The sequence below is a fragment of the Galleria mellonella genome, unplaced genomic scaffold, assembly GCF_026898425.1.
Source record: "Galleria mellonella isolate WM207_F2 unplaced genomic scaffold, CSIRO_AGI_GalMel_v1 utg72, whole genome shotgun sequence".
NCBI lineage: Eukaryota > Metazoa > Arthropoda > Insecta > Lepidoptera > Pyralidae > Galleria > Galleria mellonella.
Window position 1 is genome coordinate 394,284 of NW_026442144.1, and position 25,235 is coordinate 419,518.

General features: G+C 29.7%; 2 protein-coding genes across 2 annotated transcripts; both read right to left on the reverse strand.

The window, feature by feature from the left end:
- Window positions 1–810: 810 nt before the first annotated feature.
- On the reverse strand, window positions 811–13,711 carry LOC113516629 (uncharacterized). Its single transcript, XM_026901071.3, is given in 15 exon segments — window positions 811–1,042; window positions 1,999–2,101; window positions 3,460–3,570; window positions 4,870–5,001; window positions 5,389–5,518; window positions 6,316–6,475; window positions 7,510–7,655; window positions 10,529–10,670; window positions 10,820–10,925; window positions 11,178–11,240; window positions 11,242–11,289; window positions 11,730–11,861; window positions 11,958–12,087; window positions 12,713–12,869; window positions 13,486–13,711. Coding segments are annotated over 15 exon segments (1,848 nt in total). The 5' UTR covers window positions 13,625–13,711; the 3' UTR covers window positions 811–893.
- Window positions 13,712–17,143: 3,432 nt separating this feature from the next.
- LOC113516628 (alpha-tocopherol transfer protein-like) lies at window positions 17,144–23,985 on the reverse strand. Its single transcript, XM_026901070.3, has 7 exons — window positions 23,723–23,985; window positions 21,543–21,699; window positions 20,715–20,844; window positions 19,466–19,597; window positions 19,024–19,134; window positions 18,500–18,605; window positions 17,144–17,852 (listed from the first exon to the last, which is right to left on the reverse strand). The coding sequence occupies exons 1-7, from the start codon at window positions 23,859–23,861 to the stop codon at window positions 17,701–17,703; spliced, it is 927 nt and encodes a 308-aa protein (XP_026756871.2). The 5' UTR covers window positions 23,862–23,985; the 3' UTR covers window positions 17,144–17,700.
- Between the last annotated feature and the right edge of the window lie 1,250 nt (window positions 23,986–25,235).

A 25,235-nucleotide genomic window follows, 5' to 3' on the forward strand; every position in this document is an offset into this window, starting at 1 on the left:
TAGACACAAAACATTTAAATTTTCGGCAAGATATTGCGGCAAACTTGATAGGTTCTTTGGTTCAAGATACGATAAGGCTCAGCCAGACGTAAATGACGTCTTTGCTCTGTGTGGCCATGAGTATATATTCATGAGCTATGGCGGTCGCGATCATCAAATGGACCGTATGCTTGGCTACTTGCTAGGCTGTTTGTATAAAAAACTTAGATCAGACAGTCAGTATTTCAAATAAAGCAATCGAACTTATCAACTAAGAAACACTTTTTAGTTTTTGTTAATATATTCCCAAATATTAAATGCTCTCTTAGAAAGCATATATAGTACAGATATATTAACTTATTTTGAACCGACATCAAACAGGAGGTCCTCAAATCGATTGTATTTTTTTTATATTGCTAGCTCATAAATCTATCAGTTGTAAACCGATTTGGAATATTCCTTTTTTATTTATTTATTTAATTAACTTTCCTACACCCAGATAATATAAATGGCAGACTTAACAACATATGACATTATCTACCAGTCAACCGTAGACAGAAACGACAGAAAATATATTTTTTATCTGAAAAAATATACTTACAGATTGGCCTATATAAATTTTACCACAATCGGTGCAGTATTTTAGTTTTTAAATTAAACTGGCCACAATTGAAGTCAGCTTTTTTTATGGAACCCAATTCAATTATTATCATATATCTTATTAATTAAATATTTTAAACAGTAATGATAAAATTTATTATATTAAAAAAAATAATTAATAAACTAGAAAATTAACATCTAAAAATTGTTAGGTAGTACAAAAACAAGATATAAAAACATATTATATGGGCATTTTAATGCGTAGCTCTTATAAATCTTAATGTAATGTATATTAGTCTATGTTAATATGTATGTTAATCTATGTCAAGTTTCCTAAATGATCCTTGATTGCTAAACTCGTCATTGTTATCTAATTTGACTGCCCGCTTAGACTCGTCGGTACCAAACTGTTCTTCTTGCCGCATCCATGAATTGTACTCTTTCAATTTTAATGTCCAACAATCTAAAACAATATTTAACAATATTATCATTGTTAAGATTAAATATTTAAGTACATTTATTACGATTACATATTAAAAAGTTATTATTTTTTTACGTGAAAATTTGTCAACGTAGCACGCGGCTGACCTGATGACTATTGCCATCAGGTCAGCCGAGTACTACATTGACCACATACAATATAATACTGTACTATAACCATGGCCCATAGGTGCTAGCAACACTATACAAATTACCGATGCATCGCCTTTTAAGAAGAAATAAACTCTCTTCTTGAAGGTTCGCACATCGTATTTAGTAAAATATGAAAATCATATTCTATTATTACATATTTGATTAAATGGCGAATGTAAGATGGAGCTTAAGAATGTCATAATATGTATTTTATATTTATATAATTTTATTTAACTATGTATATATGTAAATATACCAAAAAGCAACAAGTTGATTTTGTTTTACACAGAAAAAACGCAGTCTTCGATCGCGGCATAACCAGTATTCTGATTTAAAAACTAAAATACTAAACCGATTTTAATAAATTTTCTATGAAACCAATCTGAAACTATATTCTTTCAAATAAAAAAAAAAGAATTTTCTAAATCTGTTGATAAATAAAAAATCTGAGGTAACTATTTGTAATATTAAAAAACCCAATTGAGAACCTCCAATTTCTTTGAAAGAAACTTCAAATTTTTTTAAAATCGTTTGAATGCGAAATGGAAATTAATAACATGAATTTAATTCATAAAATTAGCTAATACATAAGCGTACATACAAATACAAAAAAAACATAGGCGTAACTATTATCTGTATACTTAATTATTTATCTAATGTATCTGCTACGTATCTATTAAGGAGCTCAATTGTATTGCATTTATTGGACCTAAATTGACTTTACTTCAAATATAATATAATATCATATAATATCAGGATCATATTATATAATATACAGTAACTAACCGATAAGTTCTGATACAGTGCCTCCATCACCTCCGTATTCAGCCGGTATAATTTCTTTAGGTATAAATTTAAATAAATCCTCTTGATTTTTATGGATATTCAACTGTAACCAAAATAAATGTATTATTAGTTAAAGTTTTTATACATATAATATATACCTGCACATACAGAGTGAAATCGAAATCGTTAGCATCCATAGAGAATTGCAAAGTATTGTTTAAAAAAAAAAAATTTTGCGTTACCGGCTCTTTACCTATATAAAATTATCTTGTTTAATCGAAAACACATTTATTAATAGTTATAATTTAACGTAATCGATTTTGTTAATGTTATCTCTTAATATTATTACTGTGTTATTCTATTAATTACAAAAAGAACATATACACACCTACGTAATGGAAAGTATTGCTAATAATTATCATTAAATTTAAGATCTACTACTGATTATTACCAATATTTAGTAAATAAAATTCATTCATTCATTTGTTCCTTTGATGTCGGTGTTCTACTAGTGAAACTGAACTTTTAGCAAAAAAAAAGACAAAAAATTGAGGTTTCCATATTGCGCGGCGAAATTAATATGGAGCCCCATAATTTTTCCTCGTTTTTAACTTTAGTTTTTAACTTTAGATATTAAATTAAATGTTCTGTAACTTTAATAAGCTCTTAGTTTTACGTGTCATATTCGTACTTACTAAAATTAGGATTCGAATTACACCCTGTATTTTTACACATTGCTATGCAAATTTAGACGGCGGTAGACTCATCTGCTGTCACGTTGAATTCGAGTAATACCAACGAAAATGTTACGTGCACAAAATAACAAAATTTCAAACGTTTCTCACTACCGCATCAAAGCGACTTAACAATAAGACTGCCATTTATATTGCTTCATCTAATTGACTATATATAACTATTTCTTATATTTTATATATTATACAATAAATGGTAAAGGTACGAAAATTACAAAATAATATATAATAACTATACCAACACAAGATTGTGAGTTCGACTAACTCCATTCCAGACCATATCGGACATTAAGTGTGTACGGCTGAACATATAGACATATAGAAACCTGTATTGAAGGGTTTTGCCAGTAGTTATCATGCTTAGCAGGCGGGTTGGCAACCGCAGTTAATCTTTGGAAATGTTTTGAAAGGGACGCTGCTGGCCATCCCTTGACTATTAAATTTCCTTAGTCGCCTCTTACGACATGCACGGGAAAGGAAGGGATGGCCTATTCTATACCGGGACCATACAGCATTAACTGTCATGGTGATAGATAATACTGATAATAAAACAAATAAATAACGATACAGACTCAACGAAATGTAATTATGTCAAGAGTTACATTCTCTACAACACGACGTACGACAAATACCTTGACTACGTAAAGGTTTATTAACAAAAGTGAATTAAATTATCACTATATCGTATCGTATAAATAATTATACATACTCTCTCTTTAGCTTTTTCATTTAAGAAATTTGAAATAAGTGAGAAGATTAACTCAACACCAGAAGGCACATTTATGTGATGACTACCCTTCAAACGTAAAGGCATTGAATCCTGAAACAAAAAAATAATAATAAGGAAAAAATAATTAATTTGTCTCCTATTCCAATGAAAATTAAACAATGAACTTATCTATAAGATTTTTCCAAAATCAAATGCAATAAAAATACTCGTAATTAAAGATTTGGAAAGAATAAGAAATATATGTTCAAGAATCATTTCGTAATAAATTTAATATGCACACATACATCAATATGATCTAAGTACCCGCATAAATATAACATGAACTAACTTAAAATAACTACATCAACTGTCCTTGAACTTGACTGTCTTGTAGATATAATGAATTCAAGCAACAAATTTAACAATCGATCAAATCAAACATTCAAATGTTAAGTAATTAAAAAATATCTAATAATAGAAACTTATAACAAATTGATTCTTACAGCAAATTAATTGTTACAGAATCAATATGTATAATCAAGTACTTCGATGTTCAGTCAACAAAATAACACAATTTTTATACGATGTGCAAAAAAAAAAACTAAATCACGACCCGTCGATTCCACTAATGGCGTTTTTAAGTACTCTGTAGGTACTTAGTATTCACTCAGATTAAATAATAATAATTGTAGTGACTAACATGGTGAGTACTTGCTCGATGATTGTGGCCTAATGTTATAGTATTGTGTATATATAGTGAGACCGACCAAATAAAGCCCTAGTAACAGGCTCGCCTCCTGATACGTTGATAGATGAACAGATAAATAAATTATTTATTTGTACCACTTTACAAGATAAAAAAAAAGTAAATAAATACAAAAAAAAAGATAAAAAATGACATATCGTCATAGTCGTAGAATACTGACGGATCTTTATATGTAATCTTTATCAGATCCATCAGTATTCTATGACTTTGACGATATGTACATTTTTTTTTCTCTTTTGTTTGTGTGCCTGTTCTCGTGAAAATGGATACAAACATATACAGAGGTATGTAGGAATATCGAATTTTATATTCCCTACAATGATAAAATGCAGCACATGCTTCTGACTACCGCATTAGAGATTACATATGTGACCATATTTATATATATATATAAACATACAGGGTAAAATCGAAATCATTAGAGGTACGTAATATTAAGAATCTACTTATGCTTATTATTAATTTCGTGAATCCAAAATTCACAAAAGACCAAACATTTTTTGTCGATTTACTACTAGTAACTCAATAGCTAAACGCGCTGTATTAATACAAGAGATTCAAATTTTTCAACGCATGTTTTGATTGGTAGAACGCTCCTTTCAAATAATACTAATAATTTCTCCTTGTACACAGTATGAACTTACTTGACAAACTGCTACCATTTTCTTCAGTAACGACGGGCTAGCTTGTGCGAAATGAGTCATAGTAACACCTTGATAGTCTACCAAAATCTTTGTGCCAATCACTGTCGCTGCATCATCTTCCATCAACACGATCTAAAATTGTACAGGACGATACCATTTAATAATACATTAAATATACACAATTCAGCTTGTAATGGTATTATTAAAAGCAGAATTATTTAATCACATATCTGTATAAACCCATACACTGCACATTTAAGTATCTATACTAATATATATATAAAAAATCTCTGTAACCATGTGTCGGATTTGAAAAATATTTTTACTTTTGATAATTCATTTCTTTAAGGATAAATTATAGACTACTCAATATCACGATATGACAACGGGCAAACCTGCTAGATGCAGCTAGTATTCAAATGAAATATGTACTCCACCATATCCTTAGTAAAAATATACCAAATTTTGATTGTTGATATGTCACCTAATAAATTATAATAAATAGTTACGTCTATATACCTGAACTAAGTAGTACAAAATACACATGATATCAGCAACATTATTCTTCTCAGGATCATAAGCACCCGCTCTGAGAAGAATAACGCGTGGTTGCAACCCATTCTTCGCCTTTGGTAAAACTAAACATGTCCTGAAAAATATAGTTATGTAGATTTAGTTAAATATTTATCAATATAATTGAGTACGCTTATCTACGAGTGTTTAATATAGTTATAAGTTCTACCTTGATTTCAAAGAAACTGGACAATTGCAATGTCTATTTAGACATTTCATCATGAGACTGATAACATTTATTTATCTGGTATCGACGATTGTCTTTGTTTAGATGTAAAAAAAGATAAAATGACGAAAGAAAAAAATGTGTACATAAGAAATTACTGAAACCTAAGATATAATTTTCTATAATCACAAATTCTTTTAAGAAGTACTTACTTCAGATTACAATTGAGGCAAAAAGAAGCTACATATACATTTAAAAAACATACAAATGCAAACATGCAATAAACATTATAGAAAGGTAAGAAAAAAAGAAATAACGTATGGATTAAACGATTGCTATTTAATTAAACAGGTTTCATAGAAGGTAAGTAGTGTTAGTTAATGGCTTAGCTTAAGTAAGCCGATGTCAACAACTGTCAATTGATAAAGTTACAAAAAGAAACTGAATTTGACAATTAATTATTAAATATGGATTTTACATATTCGTAAATGACATCAAATCTATATGGATTTAACTAAAAGCTACTTTAATAATAAAATATTTGGATTAGTAGTAGCCCCATTGCTAGTAATATGCCCTAGCGCGGGTGGGGTTACCATTCCATTATCACTCATTAAAAAAAAACCCCACACTAGTATTAGCATGAAGAAAATTCGAATTAATTCTGAACTTTTACCAATAACAAAATATTAAATTTGTTTACATACCCCACTTTAAGAAAATCAATGAATTTGGAATCACTGGGTTTTAGTCGTAATGTTATATCGGGACTAGTTGTCCTTAACCTATAATACAAGTCCAGTTTCTTCTTTACTCGTTCTAAACTGAATTTACTGCCCCTCAGAAATCCTACTAGCCATTGATCATCTGAAATATTGATAAATTACATGATTATTTATATATATATATATTAAGATATTTTTTATTATTGAAATAAAAACTATTCTACTTCTCAAATTGAAGCAAACAATACCTACACATTTGCAAACATTCAAATCGGTTAAGCAGTTTAAAAAATTACTCAGAATGAACATTATCACTTGGGATTTTGTATAGTTGACAAACAAGCTTAACCAATGAAAAGTGGTGACAATATTCACCAATATTTTTTATAGTTTACCTATCTAAACCACAAATAGAATCAATTCAAAATGCGAAAGTAAACATCTTCTGTTCCCGTATTATACTAATAGAAGAATCAGTTTTAAAAATTACCTTCAGCAGAAAATAATTTTGTTCATAAATTGACTGGAACTTGTAATGTGAAAATAAGTAATAAATACATTTCTTTGTTATTAAATAAACATTATCTTTGAAATGTAGGTTCAAATAATATTTATTTATATAGATATATATCAGTACCACAATACTAAGGGATTGTATTTTTTAATTATATTTTATCCTTATTTCAAAGCTAAATTCTATTCATTTTAATAACAAACAATAAGCTTTATCTTTAAAAAATATCATTGTATTTTTCCTTAGATCGAAATATACAAAAGGTAACATTTCATTATTTTCCTTAAAATAAAATGTCAATGTTTATTGGAGAGAATTTGTTCTATTTTACATAAAAGCAATATTTTTTTCTTTTTGTATAATTACCGAATAAGGCACGTTTTAAAATATCTAAGAAAGAAATGAATGTTTCCTTTAATTCATCAAAAAATTATTTTGTTTCTATTTCTTACATGTCCTTAAAATAGATCATGTATTAAGTAAAGTATAAACTCAAAAATATGCAGGTAATAAAATTCATATTCTTTATATTTTAATTCATTAAATGTCATTTTTATAGTTTTACCTAGAAACAAAAAAAATACATACATCGAAATACATACATTTAAATGAAAAAATACAGCGATATATGTACTTATTTTAATATTCATGTTATAACTCACCGACTCTCGCTTTCAAATGTGGTTGCTTTGTAATCCAATCCTTCAAATGTTGCAAATCGTCGTTAATTCTTTTCGGTTCCTCGTTCAATTCTTCTTTTGCTATTTTAGCCAATCCTGGTGTCAGTTCACGTATCATTTTTATCTCTGTACTATTTATCTATACATATATATATCTATTTATGTTCTGTACAACAATATTTATCCTTAAAATAGTACATAGAAGAGTTATTATTAAAAATCACTAAAAATAAAATGTACTGTGGTAAATAAAAATGCTGTACAAACATTAAAACTATTTAAACAATGTTGAACCGGTGTACCTTTTGTTAGCTGAGAGCGAAACGCAACACCGTCTGACTGATAATACATGACTGCTCCAATGTTGTTATCTACACCGTCGAACCGTGATACCTACTTATTCGTCAGTATATATAATATCTATGTACCATTTATTACATTGATCCGTATTCAACCTGTATGTATGATATGAATAAACACAAAAACATTTATTTGTACTGTTTCACAAATTATTGTTAACTTTTTCCCAGCCTTTTTAGACCTGCCCCAACTAGAGGAAATTCTTTGCATATTTTAACACACACTATCGGAATTTAATGCGATACAATTGCAGGTAAATGGTACCTACATTCCTGATTTGGGGGGTGGAGGGGGAAGGATTGCTAGTAATCCAGACTACCAGTCCCATTGCTAGCAATATATCCTGTCAGGTTGATCTTAACGTAGTCCCTCAATCAAACCATCGTGCTGAATTCCAGGTGTATTCATCACGATGGACTAACTGGCCTGCCTTTTCATCCTTACCTATCATCTCTCACTGGTTCCTCGCCATTAGCGCGGGTGAGGTTACCATTCAATAATCATCCATTAAAAAAAAACATTCCATTCAACACACCGCACTCACAATATCCACACTACGTAAAGAAATGAATGCGTGTCTTAGGTATCACTCAATTCCAAGCTGTGGAAAGCCTATTTTTCTTCCTAATTAATTTTTTTCGGATATTACCTAATTTCAATTATTTTAGGTATAATCCAAGAATAATAGTGACGCTCGATTGATAGAATTTCCAGATCGAAGTTTTAAATAAAAAAAAAAACATTCGTACATTCTATAATTTCTCATAGCAACAGATATTTTAGTTTGAAATCTAATATCATCCTTATAAATGTGAAAATAAGTTTGTTTGTGCAATGGCTTAACTAATCACTATGAAATTTGGTATACACGTACTATATGAAATGGAGAAAGATATAAGCTACTTTTTAAGAAATATATTAAATATAAATATAAATCTTAAGTGAGACAAAATCCTTATTACCTACTTGTCATTTTGTTTTGTACCTAATATGAGTGTCTCTAAATTCTGAAGGACAAACAAATAACAAACAGACAAACTTTTTTCACGTTTATAATATTAGTAATACTAGTAGGTATTATCTTCAATTCAATTAAAAAATTAAAAAAATCTAAAATATATCGGTTCATAAAAAAAAAGTGAAAAACAGAACAAATTTTCTAACTAGCATAATTTTTAATAAATTACCAAAAAAAAACCAAAAACGACAGTTATACAGTTCGGTTCTTAACTACAGTTATGGACCAAAATAAAAAATTCCTAATCCCACTTTAGACATGTGGTGTTTTCGCCAATTCTGAACCGATTTTGATAATTATTTTTACAAATACAAACATTTAATTATATTAAACATTCCTAGCGAGTTTCAAACAAACATTTTTCTAATCGAAGAAACAAAATACAAAAATGTCATATCTACCACGTATTGGTGTTTATTACTGTAATAAACATTATTTCTATAATACCTAGATAATGATTGCTTAATTACCAAACAATATTTAAATACATTTGAATACAATTCAAAAAACATCTTATGTATGTTTTTATATATATCAAATTAGTTGTATACTTATGCAATATTGACATTTTCTATATTGTATATAATTTTATTCACAAACATTAATACCACCGTTTAAAGGTGCGATCAACTAGATAATCATAATCTAAATATAATATATAGACAATTGAATGAGAAATATGTGGGTAAATCCTACTTATATATTTAGGTAGCATTAAAACACAGTTCTACAAAAATTCCGGCTTTAATTGTGACGACAGATATTTTAATTTTAAAACTGAACTACAAAACCGATTTTGATAAAATTTCTATGCAACCAATCTATAAGTGTATCCTTTAAAAAAAAATCCAAATCAGTTTACAACGGAAGGAGTAATGAGATAGCAAACATAAAAAATTATAACCGAAACTTGTTTTTGAAGTTGATTAAAAAACCAAGTGGACCCATAAGCATATTTAGTGGGGAGAGTCGTGTCAATCCCAGAATCGTCAATGCCTACCCTAAGATGTGAGCAAAGCTTCGTAAAGACGTATCTGAGAGTAGATATGCGCCTTCTTCAAGGGGCCAGGCACCTCCTAGAAAATAATCTTAAGTTTGGCAGTGGATGAAGCCAAAAGGATTAGCAAGCTGAAATTACAATAGATCAGCCAGATCTAAGAACTAACAATCTATAAGAAAAAGTCCTACACTACTAATGTAAGAAATCAATGAACTCAGATGATCTTATAACAGTCATAAAGGTAATTATGTTCTGCAATGAATAATCGAAAGAAATCATGGTACAATTCGTTACCTAAACGAAACTTTATTTTTAATAAATGCTAAAAGAAATATAACAGTGTTTGATAAATTTATAAATAAATATGGATATAGGACATTATTTACTTCATAAAATTTTATTATTTTCCATAAATATCTAAGATAAACGAATTGCTAAAAAGTACAAGTATCTAAACTAGAAACTAAACTTACTTTTATTAAATTTGTTCGTAATGAAATAGTTTCAAACCAAACACAATTATAAACAAAACCCCAGTGAAAAAAGCACTAAAATATAAGTAAGTATAAATATATATAACTACCATTGTTATATAAATCTTTTACCGAACTATTTAATCAAATTCTAATTGTCTGAAGGATCCTTCTATTCCAAATATATCTGCTGCTGTTTTTGGATTTCCAACCCTTTTACACTCATCGGTACCGTACTGCTGGTCATCTTCTAGCCAATCTCTGTACGTTTCTATCTTCTTAACCCAATAATCTGTACACAGAGTTACATGTAAATAAGTTTTACTAAATACTTTATTTTCCTGCTTGTCATGATTAATTCATGAAGTAACATGACATGTTCCAATAAGATAATATATTAGTTCTTGAATTTTGCTCTTTCAGTACTTAAAGCAGACCTACCTATTATTTCCCGCGCTGAACCTCCATTCCCTCCGTACTCAGCTGGTAATATTTCTTTCGATACATGCTTATACAATTCATCAAAATTTTTATTGTGCACGTACAACTGAAAATAAAAACAAAATAAAAATAAAACTGAAACAAAATAAATCAAATAAAACATCATGAGGTGGATCTTTTTGTCTATAACTTTTTCATTTATAACTAACTCAAAAGTTTTATATAAACGACGTGGTTTTTCAGAACAGACACCATTAAATTGAAAAAAAACTGTTCTGGCATTAACTTACATCATTAATTCATTAGACAAATATCAAATAATGGTCTTATTCTTATAATCGTATATTAGGATACATACTCTGCTCTTAAATTTTTCACTCATAATTTTTTTACCGATAGTAAGAACTGTATCAAAATCCCGGCGGCGTACTTAAGTAATGAGCACTCTTCAATCGAGCAGGAGATGCGTCCTGAAAAATAGGATTTCATCTGTTAAATGTTTGTAAATTTAGAAATGTTTATTTATAACGTTTCCCAATTTATAGATATCCTTGCCCCTAAATTAATGAAAAACGAATGTTTTGATGGATATATTTTCGCTACTGCATGCATGAAACAGATTTCATATGACATCTTGTCCTTTTCCACACGTACGATAATAAAAACGTATCTATTAATATTAAAATTATTTGTGACTTACAAAGTACGACGAAAATATAATATTTGTTCTAAATTGATTAATACCACGGTATACAACCACTAACTGAATAAAAATGGCATAAAACTTTTGTTCATAATACAATAATAGGGCCTAGAGGGGTACCGGCAAGACAAATACCCAAAGCGGCATAATAAGTGCATTATAACCTAAAGTAAAATTATACAATTATTTATACAACGCAATAATTACCTGACCGGTAACCATTAGCTTCTTTAAAGTCGTTGGTGTTATTTGCATAAAATGGTTCATACAAGCTCCTTCCAAGTCCAATATATTGATAATACCAGATACCACTAAAACATCATCTTCTAAATATAATATCTACAATACAAAATATAATGTACAATAAATATTTAAACAGTTATGATATTCAATACTGTCAAATAAGAATAATTATATAATATTCACAATAATTACCTGTTGTATAACTAAAGATAAAGCTAGCAATTCGGTCACGAAGTATTTGTTTGCATCATACTCTCCTGCTCTTATTAGAATGACCCTTGGATCCGTTGGATTTACAATTTTTGGAAGAACTAATAGAACCCTATAATATAAAACACAGTCTGATTTATTATTTCTAGAACATTGCATACTACTTAATATAAAATAAGTCTGTGATAATAACAATAATGTAAATTTATATAATATACATATGTGATTATCTCAACTTTTTTTTTATATAACCTCTAATTATAATAGAGGTTTGATGAATAATAATTATCCTATGATATTTACCTAATAATTACTACAAACTACATGAGTATTCGTATAATTATGAACTTTAATAAGATAAAATTATTTAAGTACCACTGACAAATTAAGCTATTTTATGTAACATGAATGTAATTTACACAATATATGAGTATTATTACAATAGTGTTTACATTAATTTGTTTGTTTATAAAGCATAAATTTAAATAATTGCATTATTATTATTTAAACTTATGTCTTAAACATATATAATAAAAACTGTCTGTCTAATAATGATTCCAATATTTGGCCCTTTACAAAATGGAACAAAAAAACAAACGCCAGAAATGAATTCATAAATGAAAAAATAGCTACAATATAAGGTAACGCATCTAAATTAAGTACATATATAAAAAAATTGTATAACTAAACCTAACTAATTTTACTAATATATACATAATAAAATATCACCACTAAACCCTGATTTTAGTAGCTCCATAAACTTGAAATCAGTGTGTTTCAAACTAAACAAATCCGGTGCTGTGCTTCTCAGAGAATAATAAATATCAATTTTCTCCTTCGCGAGTTCTAGACTGTGTTTGCAACCCCGCAAAAACGCTGCAAGCCATTGATCATCTAAAAATTACATAAAAAATACTAAATCATCATCATCACAATTATTGTGCATACAATTTTAACATTTCAAGGTTAAACAACTCCTATATTACAAAATAGTTTCCAACAATGAAAATACGAAGTTACTTTGTAGTTGCCTGTTTTGCACTTGCATTTTAGTTACCCATAATTGATATTTAAATTAAAGAGATGCAGACTATACAAAAGTCATTTGCTTGGCCACCTCTGTCCCGTTCGTGTTTCTACCGTGAAGCAGTTGTGTTTGCATGGCTGTGTTTCGGCTTGAAAAGTGAAATATGCCAGTGAATTTGCAGGATACAGAGTAATAATACCTGAGTCCTCATAAACGGCAACGAGCTATCATGGGCGAAACAGTATACTCTGTTATCTGCTCATGTCTATAGGCGACGGTTACCACTTTTTGAGCCGTCAACTTGTTTGCCATTCCTAGTTTCATAAAAAAAAAGATTTGTGGGATATATTTACTATTCTAAAATTCTGTAATTTAATCACTAGTAAAAGATAAAAACCTATAAGAGATATAAAAGTTAAATTAATGCCTACGAATATATGGTAAAACGAAAATCAAAACGAAATATATTTCCCATATCATTACCTGTTCTAGCACGTAAGTGAGGTTGTTTTGCAATCCACTCCTTTAAATGTATTATTCCATCTTCTAGACGTTTTGGGTCTTCATTTAGTTCTACACGAGCCTTTTCTATGAGTTCCAACGGTAGAGGTCGAATATCCATACTTACAAAATAAAAAAAAATAAAAAAGAATTGGTTTCAACTATAAATGTAAATACTAAAAAAAACTGCTAACAAATAAGCAGTCCACTCTAGACGATCCATCTATCGATACTTGTTTCACTCCGGATATTTACAAAGGATTACTAAATATGTATGTACCTATATGCGAAATAAGCAATCGTTAACTGCATAATCTAGTAAATCCTGCACACAGCGAACGTAATGTTGCAATAGAAGAACTTTCCGTTAGGGTACGTCAACCGTGACTTTGAGGTAATCAACACAGTTAATACATAGATAAATATAAAAATCTTCTTTAACATGCATTAATCATCACTAAACATCCTCCATAAACTACCATAAAGTTCTAAATAAGGTATTAAAAATGGAATAGTATTTACTAAACAAGAATTTCTAGTCTATAAAGTTTGTATATTATATATATTATAATCGAAATGATTATAATAATAGTAAAAGAAAAAAAAATTGGATTACATATCTATAATGTTATTATTGCCATATGGTCCCGGCATAAAATTAGCTACCTCTTCCTTTTCCATGAACATAGTAAGAGGTCACTAAGGGAAGACGAGGATGGGTAGCAGCGTCCCTGTTAAAACATTTCCGAAGGGGAGATATATATTCAGCAATGGATAGTTAAAGACTGATATGATATGATGATTGTTATTATAGTCTATGATTCCGCTTCTGATTTCCGCAGGTATAAATTTTTTAAATCAAACTTGTTAAATGACAGGTGAGCGAAAATTCAATACAATGTACCTAGGTGACTTAATGTCCAGCCACAACCTAGGATCGCCGAGTTTAAATAGGTAAAATGTTTGATAAGTTGAATTAACTCATCATGCTTTCTGATGAGATATATGTACACCAAACACAAGTTTTTTTTTTTTTTTTGTTTACGGTAACGTATGGTTGTATATGAAAAATTGCCGCGTGTAAGTGTTGCCAGTATCTAAAGTTTTGTTCCAGATGATGGTGCTGCAGTTATAGGAAATGGTAATTATTGACAAAACTTATACTAATCAGTAGTTTTTTACCTTTTTTTATACAACAATATGGGTATGGCTATAAAACAATTGCCACAAGTAACAATTTCCCCCGGGCAATTCTAGATAGCAGCTAATTAAGAGCAGGTGCCTCGGGTGCATTATTTTATATTTTCACTCATCTTTCAATTAAACAATATGTTACCAAAAATAATAAATGCAGAATTCAACGACGGGATCTTAACCTATTATACTAACTACATAATTCTGATATTTATAAGCAACAAATAAATAAAACTTTGACGTTCTTATCGTCATGAGTACACCGATTGATTACAAAAATTATCTAGATATATAACATTCTATAAATTAATATTTTTTATGGTTTCTAGAAGGGTCGATATTTGATAGATAGCAGTATAGATAATAGATACCTAGGTGTTCCGTGTAGATACTGTGCTAATAATACGAGACATTTGTTCGGGTAATTTTTAAACAAATTCCAAAATAAGATTGTGTTCCATAAAAATACAGCAACATAAACTATGGTAAAATTTATTATTTTTATTTAAAAACTAAACTACGGACCCAATTTTGATAAAATTTCTATGGGATTAATTTGAAAACATATTCTTTCAGATAAAAAATATAATGTTCTAAATCGAATTACAACTGACGCAATTATGAAGTACCAAACACATAAAAAATACAATCGAATTGAGAACCTCCTTCTTTTTGAAGTCGATTGTAAATAGGAGAAAGATTACAATTTGTAGGTATATATTTTAATGGCTATGATAACCGATTATGTAGCTTTTTATTTATTTATGTTAATTCTTAAATATTCTTCTTAGAACATTTTACAATCAATTAGCATTTAATACCGTGTTAGTCTCCTATGTGATGGACAACAGCGTATCAGCATACAGCTCTTATAACATTATCCAAGCCTAACTGCGGTTGCCAACTTACCCGTCAAATGTGGCAACTACTGGTAAAACCCTGGAGAGACCTATATTTAGCAGTGTACAATATTATAATAACGCCGTGAATGCCTCGACATAAAATGGACCACCCCTTCCTTTCCCGTGGATGTCATAAGAGGCGACTAAGGAAGGCGAGGTATGAGCGGCAGAGTCCCTCTTAAAACATCTGTAAAAGCCTAACTTCGGTTGTGAACCTGCCTAACAAGCTTAGCAGCTACTAGCAAAACTCCCTTTATGAGGAAAGCTTATGTCCAGCAGTGGACAGTTAACGGTTAAATAATTATACGAGTAATAATCCCGTATTAATTTTCGAATATTACTAATATAACCCTTTCAAACCCAATTTTTTTTTCTTTCAGATTAAATATATTTTCGTGTTTTGGAGCCAAGCCATCTTGCCGGCACGCACGAGACTACTGCACCACCTAACCGCTAAAATGATTTCTTACTGGCTGGTTTAGAATCTCACTATCATGTTATTTCAGCTTCGTGCGTAAAAATGAATTGCGCGCGGTTTTAGAATTTTTTAAAGTTACAACTCACGCTCGTATCGTTCAGGTCTGAAAGCGATAAATAATTAAAAATCGAAGCTGCCATCTTTCTGTGCAGAATATAATCTTGCTTATTGCAAAGCAAAATATAGTATAGTTTGCTACCTAGAAATTATACATGGACTACTGGTTTGAAGAATGACATATAGTATTTATATTACAAAATAACATTACACCATCATCCTCAGGAATTTGCATTTGAAATAATTTCTAAATTAATAGCTAAAACCATGATGTTGCTAAGTAAACAGCTTCAATATAACCTACTTTCGTCTATAGGTACCTACTCGTCAAAATTTATATTACGTAAAAAGTCCTAACAAATTATTAACAACAAACTGTTTTGTGGCAAGTTCCATGGCCAAGAAATTTGTTATGTAGAGTTAACAACAGTTTAGCCTTTACAATTACCATCATATTAAACTATTAACGTCCCACAACTAATAAATGATCAACAATATTAGTCATTCACTACATACTTATCTTATGGCAGTCTTACATAGACTGCCATAAGGAACGGTTCTGAGCTACCTGCATTATTGACTCCATGCAGTACAGTTGATGTTGTCGCTATTTATTTCCGCCATATAAATGAAATTTAAAAAACTATTCACAATCTTATTATATAAATACATATAACAATGCTTATGCAATATGAGAAACAAAATAAGAGGGAGACTTTGTACAAAAGTCAATTGCTTGGGTACCTCTGTCCCATTCGTGTTTCTACCGTGAAGCAGTTATGTTTGCATGGCTGTGTTTCGGTTTGAAGGCTGGGATATGGCGTCAATTTACAGGGTATAGAGGAATAACATCTGAGTCCTCAGGAATGACAACGCATGGGTGGTATCATGGGCGAAACAGTCTACTATGGTACTGCTTATGTTTATAGGCGACGGTTACCACTTTCCATCAGGTGGGCTGTCAGCTTGTTTGCCATCCTAAGTTGTATAAAAAAATAAAAACAAGAAATAAACGAAAAAAGCTTGATATTTATTAAAAAGTTACCAATAAATAGTATACAAATAAATAGGATTGGATGGAATTGACCCTAGAAAAGAACTTTGTTTACCGATCCAAGTTAGAAGTAAGGTTTTATCTATTGTACTAGTGATTGTATTCTTCGTTTCCCCAACTGCTTCTTAGAATTTCGAGTTGTTATTATTGGGAACTAGCGATTCCATTTCTAGCATATATTCTGTAAGATCGACCTCCACAAACCAACGACACAGACATATCTGCCATTTCAATATCATCCAGTAAAATATCTCCTCTTAAAGATTTATGATAATTGAAAAGAAACAGTAACTTTAAAATATGTAAGTATACAAAAAAAAACTATTTATGTATGTCTGTTAATTATCTACTTATTACGCTTAATTTGATAATTAAGATAAGGCTTAATTAAGTTCAATGGTTATTTTCTTTTATTTTTACGGTCCCATTACTTCAAATTAGAAATACAATAATATTACTTTCATTAAAATATAAATGTGTATAATATCGTAATAAAAACATGTATTTATAATTTAATCAAAGTCCAATTTTCTGAAAGTGCCATCTATGCCTAACAAATCTTCAGCAGTTTTAGGTTTCCCTGGCCGCTTAGACTCATCCACGCCGTATTTTTCGTCTTCCTCTAACCAAGAGTCATATTCTTGGACCTTTTTCTTCCAGTAGTCTGAAAATTAATTATATTGTACATAAACAATTACCAAAAAAAAAAACAGAATCTTCATTTATCACAAAATTTACATAAGACCAGTGCCCAAAATGTTTCTGAAAAACTCTTTCTGAAATGTTTCTAATTGATAGAGATTATGTTGTGCAAATGTGCAAATTTTTACAAGTCTGGTAGATTTTGATCCGTATAAGCCTACATAATATCATTTTCGCGCAAGAAATGTACATAATTTACATCGTGGCTTTAGTACAGAAGAAATATGCATACAAAGAAATATATATCACAGAAAAATTATGATTTGCTCTATACAGTATTCGTGAATTACAAAATTATGAGGAAAACGATATTCACAATGTGTATTTACCCTAGTAGGTTTTATTGCTACCTATTTTTATAATTGCTATCTATGAATTTAGCCCAAAATGATTCAACCATTTGATTGAAAACTTGTCTAGTTTTTATAAAAAAAAAAAAACTATCATAAAGTCATATAAGGAAGTATTTTTATATGATTTTCAACTAACACGAAAAACAATTTTGAATTCATCTATATTTCTTGTACGTGTGTTATGCGATGTCCTTTAGAATTAACCTTTAGATCACGAAATAAAATAAATTAATTAGTAATAAAAATTTTTACTTACTTAAGATTTCTTCAATAGTACCGCCATTCCCACCGTACTCAGCAGGCAGAACTTCTTTAGGGATGTGCTTGTATAATTCATCGTAGTTCTTATTATGAACATGAAGCTAAATATAAAAAAAAAAATATTATATTAAAATTAACTTAGGTATAGTTAAAAAGTTCACGTTGGGCGTTCACGTCTGTTTAAAAATGGTGTCCCCAGATTAGTGTTTTTACAACAGAGTTCCTTATTTTTGTATAATACAATATAGTTAATCCAACAGAAAAACAAATAAATAATTACGTTTTAATTTATTTTTTTCAAATTATGTGAGTCAAGGCGTAATGTTTAATTTGTTTAAATAATATTATGAAAATATTTATTATAAATATTTATAAAACTTGTTTCTAAATTGTAGTCTTGGTACATATAATACTGTTTATAGCTGTTTCTTATCTCTTTAATTTTTACTTAAAACTTATCCATTGTTTATTATAAAATATTAACTAGTTGTCATTTTTGCTAAACACGAGTATACTTACTCGACTTCTGTTTTTCTCGTTCATGAAACCCTTCACTAAGTTGAATACAGTTTCAAATCCTGGAGGCGTATTTAAATAATGAAACCCTTTCATGCGTATTGGTGCTGCGTCCTGTGAACATTGTAATTTTATTGTAATATATAAAAATCCCACTGGATGGAGCAACGACCTCAAATGCATTGCAAGGAGTCAGTAAATGCACCTGTCTCAGGACCGTTTCTTTCTATGGGGTCTTCTTTCAAACAGTCTATGGGGAGGTCTATATACAGCAGTAAACAATTAGCGATTGATATAATGATGATAATATAAAAATCCAGTGTCATGATGTACGTACACACTAATCTTCGATACCGTTTTTATATGATTTTAAATATTTGTGCTCATACCACTCCTCCTCTTAATGATACATTATTAAATAATACATAATCGAATAAATAATTACCTGGGAAAATACCATCATTTTCTTCATTTGGAAGGGAGTCATTTGCGTGAAGTGTGCCATTGTAGTACCTTCTAAATCCATTATTGACTGAAAACCAGCCACACTTGCGTGGTCATTGTCCACTAACACTACCTGTAATCATAAAATAATTTTTTTGTTAATACTTATAAAAAAATAGAAGTAAACTTATTTGAGAATAAGAGACTTTGTATGTAAAACTCGTTTACTTAAGTTCCAATATACCTCTCTTATATCTGGTGTGATTCGATTTAAAAGAATATACATTATATAGCAGTAAAGTAACGTAGGTATAATAGATGGTTGCAGCTTTCTGATACCAATAAGAGATTTCCATCTGAACCCACATAAAAAAAAGTTTATATTTCTTTGTTTATCTATATATATATAAATTTTAACACGTACGTAAGTCAATTATTACTAATACCGCATTCCAGTATACCAGAGGAGACTTTGTACAAAAGTCGATTGTTTGGGTACCTCTGTCCCATTCATGTTTCAACCGTAAAGCAGTTGTGTTTGCATGGCTGTGTTTCGGTTTGAAGGATAGGATATGGCGTAAATTTATAGGGTACAGAGGAATATCATAGGGTATCATGGGCGAAACAGTATACTCTGTTATGTCCATGGTACTGCTCATCTCTATAGGCGACGGTTACCACTTTCTATCAGATAGGCCGTCAGCTTGTTTGCTATTCTGAGTTGTATAAAAAAAATCAAATTATAGTTTAAATACAGTCAACAATAGTCATCACAAATAAATATTTGTAATGATTTGAATTTGCAATTTTGAATTTACGATTCATTTTTTTATAATACTACTAATTGACCCGGCAAACGTTGTCTTACCACCTACTTCTTTTTGTTATCGAAATAAAAACTGGACTGGACTGGCTTTATACACATACATACTAATGAATAAATAAGTAAATAGTAGTTCTCATAAATGCATGAAGCATCTCATTATATACTGTGCTGTCCACAGTGCTATTTATGCCTATAGGCAAAATTATTACTTCTATCAGATTAACAATTGGTTTGTGTTCATTGTAAGTCGTAGAAAAATGTCTCTAGTAACGGTAAACACTAATAAAAATATAAATTTATCGCAGTGACAAGCCACCGCTCAGCTTACCCTGCTTCACTGTCAATACAAATACCTCTGGCTACACTTTAGTAATTAAAGTCGTAAATATACCTATTTATAATTAAAAAAAAAATAATTACTTACCTTTTGGAGGACGTGAGTGGCAGCCATAACATCCATAATATCGTACTTTTTGGGATCGCATGGTCCAGGTCTGAAGATACCCACTATCGGTGAAGTAGGTCCAATAGGCTTTGGCAATACGATCATAATCCTGTTAATACAATGAAATATTATAATACCAGAGGGAGACTTTGTATGTATAAAAGTCGTTTGCTTCTGTACATCTGTTCCATTCGTGTTTCTACCGTGAAGCAGTTTGCATGGCTGTATGTCAGTTTGAAGAGAATAGATATAACAGTAAATTTACAGGATATAGAGGCATATCACCTTAGTCTTTAGAAATGGCAACACATGGGGGATATCATGGACAAAACAGTATACTCTGTTCTGTCCATTGTCCTGTTTATATCTATAGGCGACAGATACCATCATCATCTTCCTACGCTTATCCCAATCATTTGGGGTCGGCGTAATATGATTTTATCCTTATTACAAAAAGATTTGGTTTTTAGTTTTTCCACGTAACAGTGTGAGCCGTCAATTTGTTTGATATTCTAAAAAAAATTAAATTAAGTTCTGCAGATAGACAAAAATCTTGTGTGTGTAGTTTAAAATTCGTTAGAGTTGATTATTACAATTGTTGCAGGAGCCTCTATTTTTTATTAAGCCCACGTTACTTGCTGATAATGTAGCTTTTAATAGGTCAAAGAATTTTTAAATTCGCTAAAGAATTATATATTCTGTGAATAATAAACAGTGATGACATATTATATTCTTACCTGGTCACCGCATGAAATAAAAGTGTAAAAATAGCAATAATATTTAAAAATATAAAACTGTTGTCATTACCCCAAATTAAAAATTTCATAAAAATATGGATCGGTGTGTTTAATCCGGAAAAACTCGGGGGCTATGTTCCGGAAGGTATAGAAGAGATCCAGTTTTTGCTTCGTCCTTTCCAAACTGTACTTGCATCCTCGAAGAAACACCGTTAGCCATTGGTCATCTATAAAAATTCACATTAGGTCAGTAAATAACACAATTTAAAAATATTGGATTATACAATAATATCTGATAAATAGCCTGAGACATGCATCCTATCATATTTTATAAATATATATCATAGTTTATAAATATAATGTAATAATTGCATCATGGCTTTAATAATTATGCTGTACGGTCCATTCGTATAGTAGATATTTTATATCTATTCCGTGGATACACTTGATATTAAGTGGTAGCGTAACTGATTATATATTATTATTTGTTGATTGATGTAGTTCAGGTAATTATTATTATAGATAGAGATTCGTTGCTGATATATTTTTTATCTACTTGTCTACAAAATAAAATTTTGTGACTTATTAGCCAACTATTTTGAAAATTCATTTAACTCATGACTTTTTTAACACAAGCATCACAATTTTCTACGGTCTAATTAAAATTCTCCAATTTTTATATATTATGACAAAAAATGCGTTTTATAACATATATTATCTGTATATATGTATAATAGGAATTTTATGAACTATGTCTGTCATTTCCGATAATATAATTATTCCATAATCATAAAGTAAAAAAAATAATAATAATCTTAAACAGCGTTAAAAAAGAACATAAGTTTAAAAAATAATACGTTTCTATTATTATGATTAGTTTTCTAAAGATATTTTAAGGAAATAAATAGCCTTAATCTATCTCTAGGAAATTCCATCAGGTAGCATTTACAATAATGTACATTTTTTTATCTAGTTTTCTAAAAATGCCTTTATAATATTATTGACAACAATTGTCATGTTTAGTATTATCTTCCTTCGTTATCTACTCAGATAAATTAGAAACTATATATTTTTTTTAAATTCTAATCAGATAAAGTGACAACACGGAACGAGATATTCTTCAGTAACATTAAAAGTAAGCACAGTGTATGTTCGACATTTATTCACTTAGGATTCCATAGCATATTTTGTGGAGAGTATCCCAGAGTTATTGGTAACAAATAATTATGAATAGACTAAGTATGGAATAAAGGTCAATAAGTCATAATAGAATGTCTTTAAGATCTATATTTTTATTTTCATTTCCTCCTAACATATAGACATTATCCACCTACTAAAAAACCACAACCCAAAAAACGTAACTAACTAAACGTAAAAAATAAAAATAAGTTTTTTATTACCTCTCACGCCTTAACAATAATTAAATTAAATTTACACATAATATAGAGACATACATAGGGTACTTTCATCCCGGTCAATCAATAAGTATGCCTGAGGAGAAGGAATTGGTAGTAAAGAGAATCTAACAGCTTCATTGCTAACAATATGCCCTATCAAATTTTCTCCACGTGATTTCTATAAAAAATGATCTTAATTAATTCTTGTAGATTTCATCACGATGAGTTAACTGACCTGTTTTAGTCCTCATCTATCATCCACTACTGTTGTCTCGCCTGTATATACAAATGTCACAGGCAGATTATCCATTCAATTATCATATCACCTATATAAAAAAAATTAATATATCTTGGTGGCACGAACTAAATATCCAACCAAAAAATCTATAACATATATATAATAGATTTGCAACTAAACAATTTCTGTACTTAAGAAGTATTTAAGAAAAAAAATATAGCATAATAAAAGATAAAAAAGCAACAGCGAAATTTTTTATTTTATTTTTTTTATGTATGTTTTTGCTCCGATATCACATAAAAACTAGTGCGTCAAACTTGATGCAAGATTATTTATTATAATATACGCAGGTGTATATGTAAACCAATTGAAATTGAAATCATTAAGTATTTTTTGAGAGCGGACCAACGAAACTGAACATTTTTCTTATGTATAGTCGATAAAAAATATATTGACTCTTCCATGCTAACACGTCTACCTATCAAGTCAATATGGAAGCTAATAATTTTTTTTTGTTTCCATATAAAAAACACTTTATTAATAAAATTAATATTAAACTCCTAAAAGACGAAAATAAATTTTTATTTATTTATATTAAAAAAATGAAATGTTTACCTGTCCTTACTCTTAAATGCGGTTGCTTTGCTATCCAATCTTTCAAATGCTGCAAGTCTTCTTTCAACCTTCTAGGATCCTCGTTCAATTCCACACGAGCCTTCTCAGCCAATTCAGGTGATAAAGGACGGATAGACATTTTAAATAATCACAAAATATTGTGTAGAATACGTTAAACCTCACCTAACGCCCATGCAAGTCTATTTTTAATCAGTTAATGTTATCGTTTGATTAATCGACCAATAAGTCGCTGTAAAAATTGTAATGATGATATTGCCGTTTATTAGCCTCTTATGATAACATCATATATTTAATAAGTTTATATAATAATATCTACCTATAGGCCATAAGTCAAAATCAAAATGTTATTACCATACAAATAACCGTGCAAAAAATATATTTGAATATAGGGTAAAGTGGGGCAAACACAAACGGCGCAGGATTACAAGCATGATACGAGTAGTTTTACAATGTCAGAAAGAAATTCAAGTTTTTCATTCACCGTCATATTAGAAACAATGCCACGCTATGATCTTGACAAGTTACGAACATTTAGATACTAAATAAAATACAAATATTAAAAAAAAATTTACAGTTTTCGACGTAACATTTTCATTAGAAAAAAAAATTATATAGAAAATTCTTCTATTCATGTAGTAACTTACTAACTACAAGTTTATAATAAATTTATAATAATATGTCCCACAATAAGATCGACTTCAATTGTGACGAAACCAGTTATTACAGTTTCTAAATTTAAATACTAAAGCTATTCTGATCTGTAAATATATCCTTTTAAATAAAAAAAAAATTAAATCGGTTTACAACTGACGGAGTTATGAGGTAATAAACATAAAAAAATTCAATTGAATTGAGAATATCTCCTTCTTTTCGAAGTCTGTTAAAAATAATGTTCATCCCGAAGTGAAGAATTTCTAATGGACCATTTTAACAAGAACTTCTTATAAAGAAGGAAGAGAAAAAATTAAATTAACTATAAAAAAAAATAGAAATTTAGTAGTTTTAAAGAACAAAGAAATACTATTGCCGACTATTGAGTATTAGTAACTTTTATAGCCATTTTTTTATATACATATTGTTTTGAATTCCATTACTCTTTACGTAAATATCTTATAAACATGTTTCAAAATTTACCAATCTCGTAATACTACGCGCATTTTACAAAATTGTGTATATATTATATAATCCTTAATCTTTTTTTATACGCGCCACTTTACAATTTCTAATATAATATGCCGCCATATTGAGTCACGAAACCCTTCCAGATTGTTTTATTACTCGCATGGCCCACTGTACTGTCGCCCATAAAGGACCCTTCAGAGCGAACGATCCTTGGTTGGCTCTTGACACTTTCTGTCAAGTTGGACCTGCGCGGTGTTATAGACGCCGTCGGACGTTTCAGTTCCCGCACGACCTAGAGCATTATTGTTCATAAAGGGCCTTCATAACGTCGCCCCATTAGCCATGCTATATGATATTATATTACCTGTGG

Bases quoted from the DNA above. Each gene is read 5' to 3' on its own strand.
- LOC113516628 (XM_026901070.3), bottom strand. From the start codon at position 23,861: ATGTCTATCCGTCCTTTATCACCTGAATTGGCTGAGAAGGCTCGTGTG. The intron at 19,598-20,714 runs GTAAGTAATTAT...TTATGATTACAG, and splicing joins CCACTCACGTCCTCCAAAAG to GTAGTGTTAGTGGACAATGA. The intron at 17,853-18,499 runs GTAAGTAAAAAT...ATTAATTTTCAG, and splicing joins TACTATTGAAGAAATCTTAA to ACTACTGGAAGAAAAAGGTC.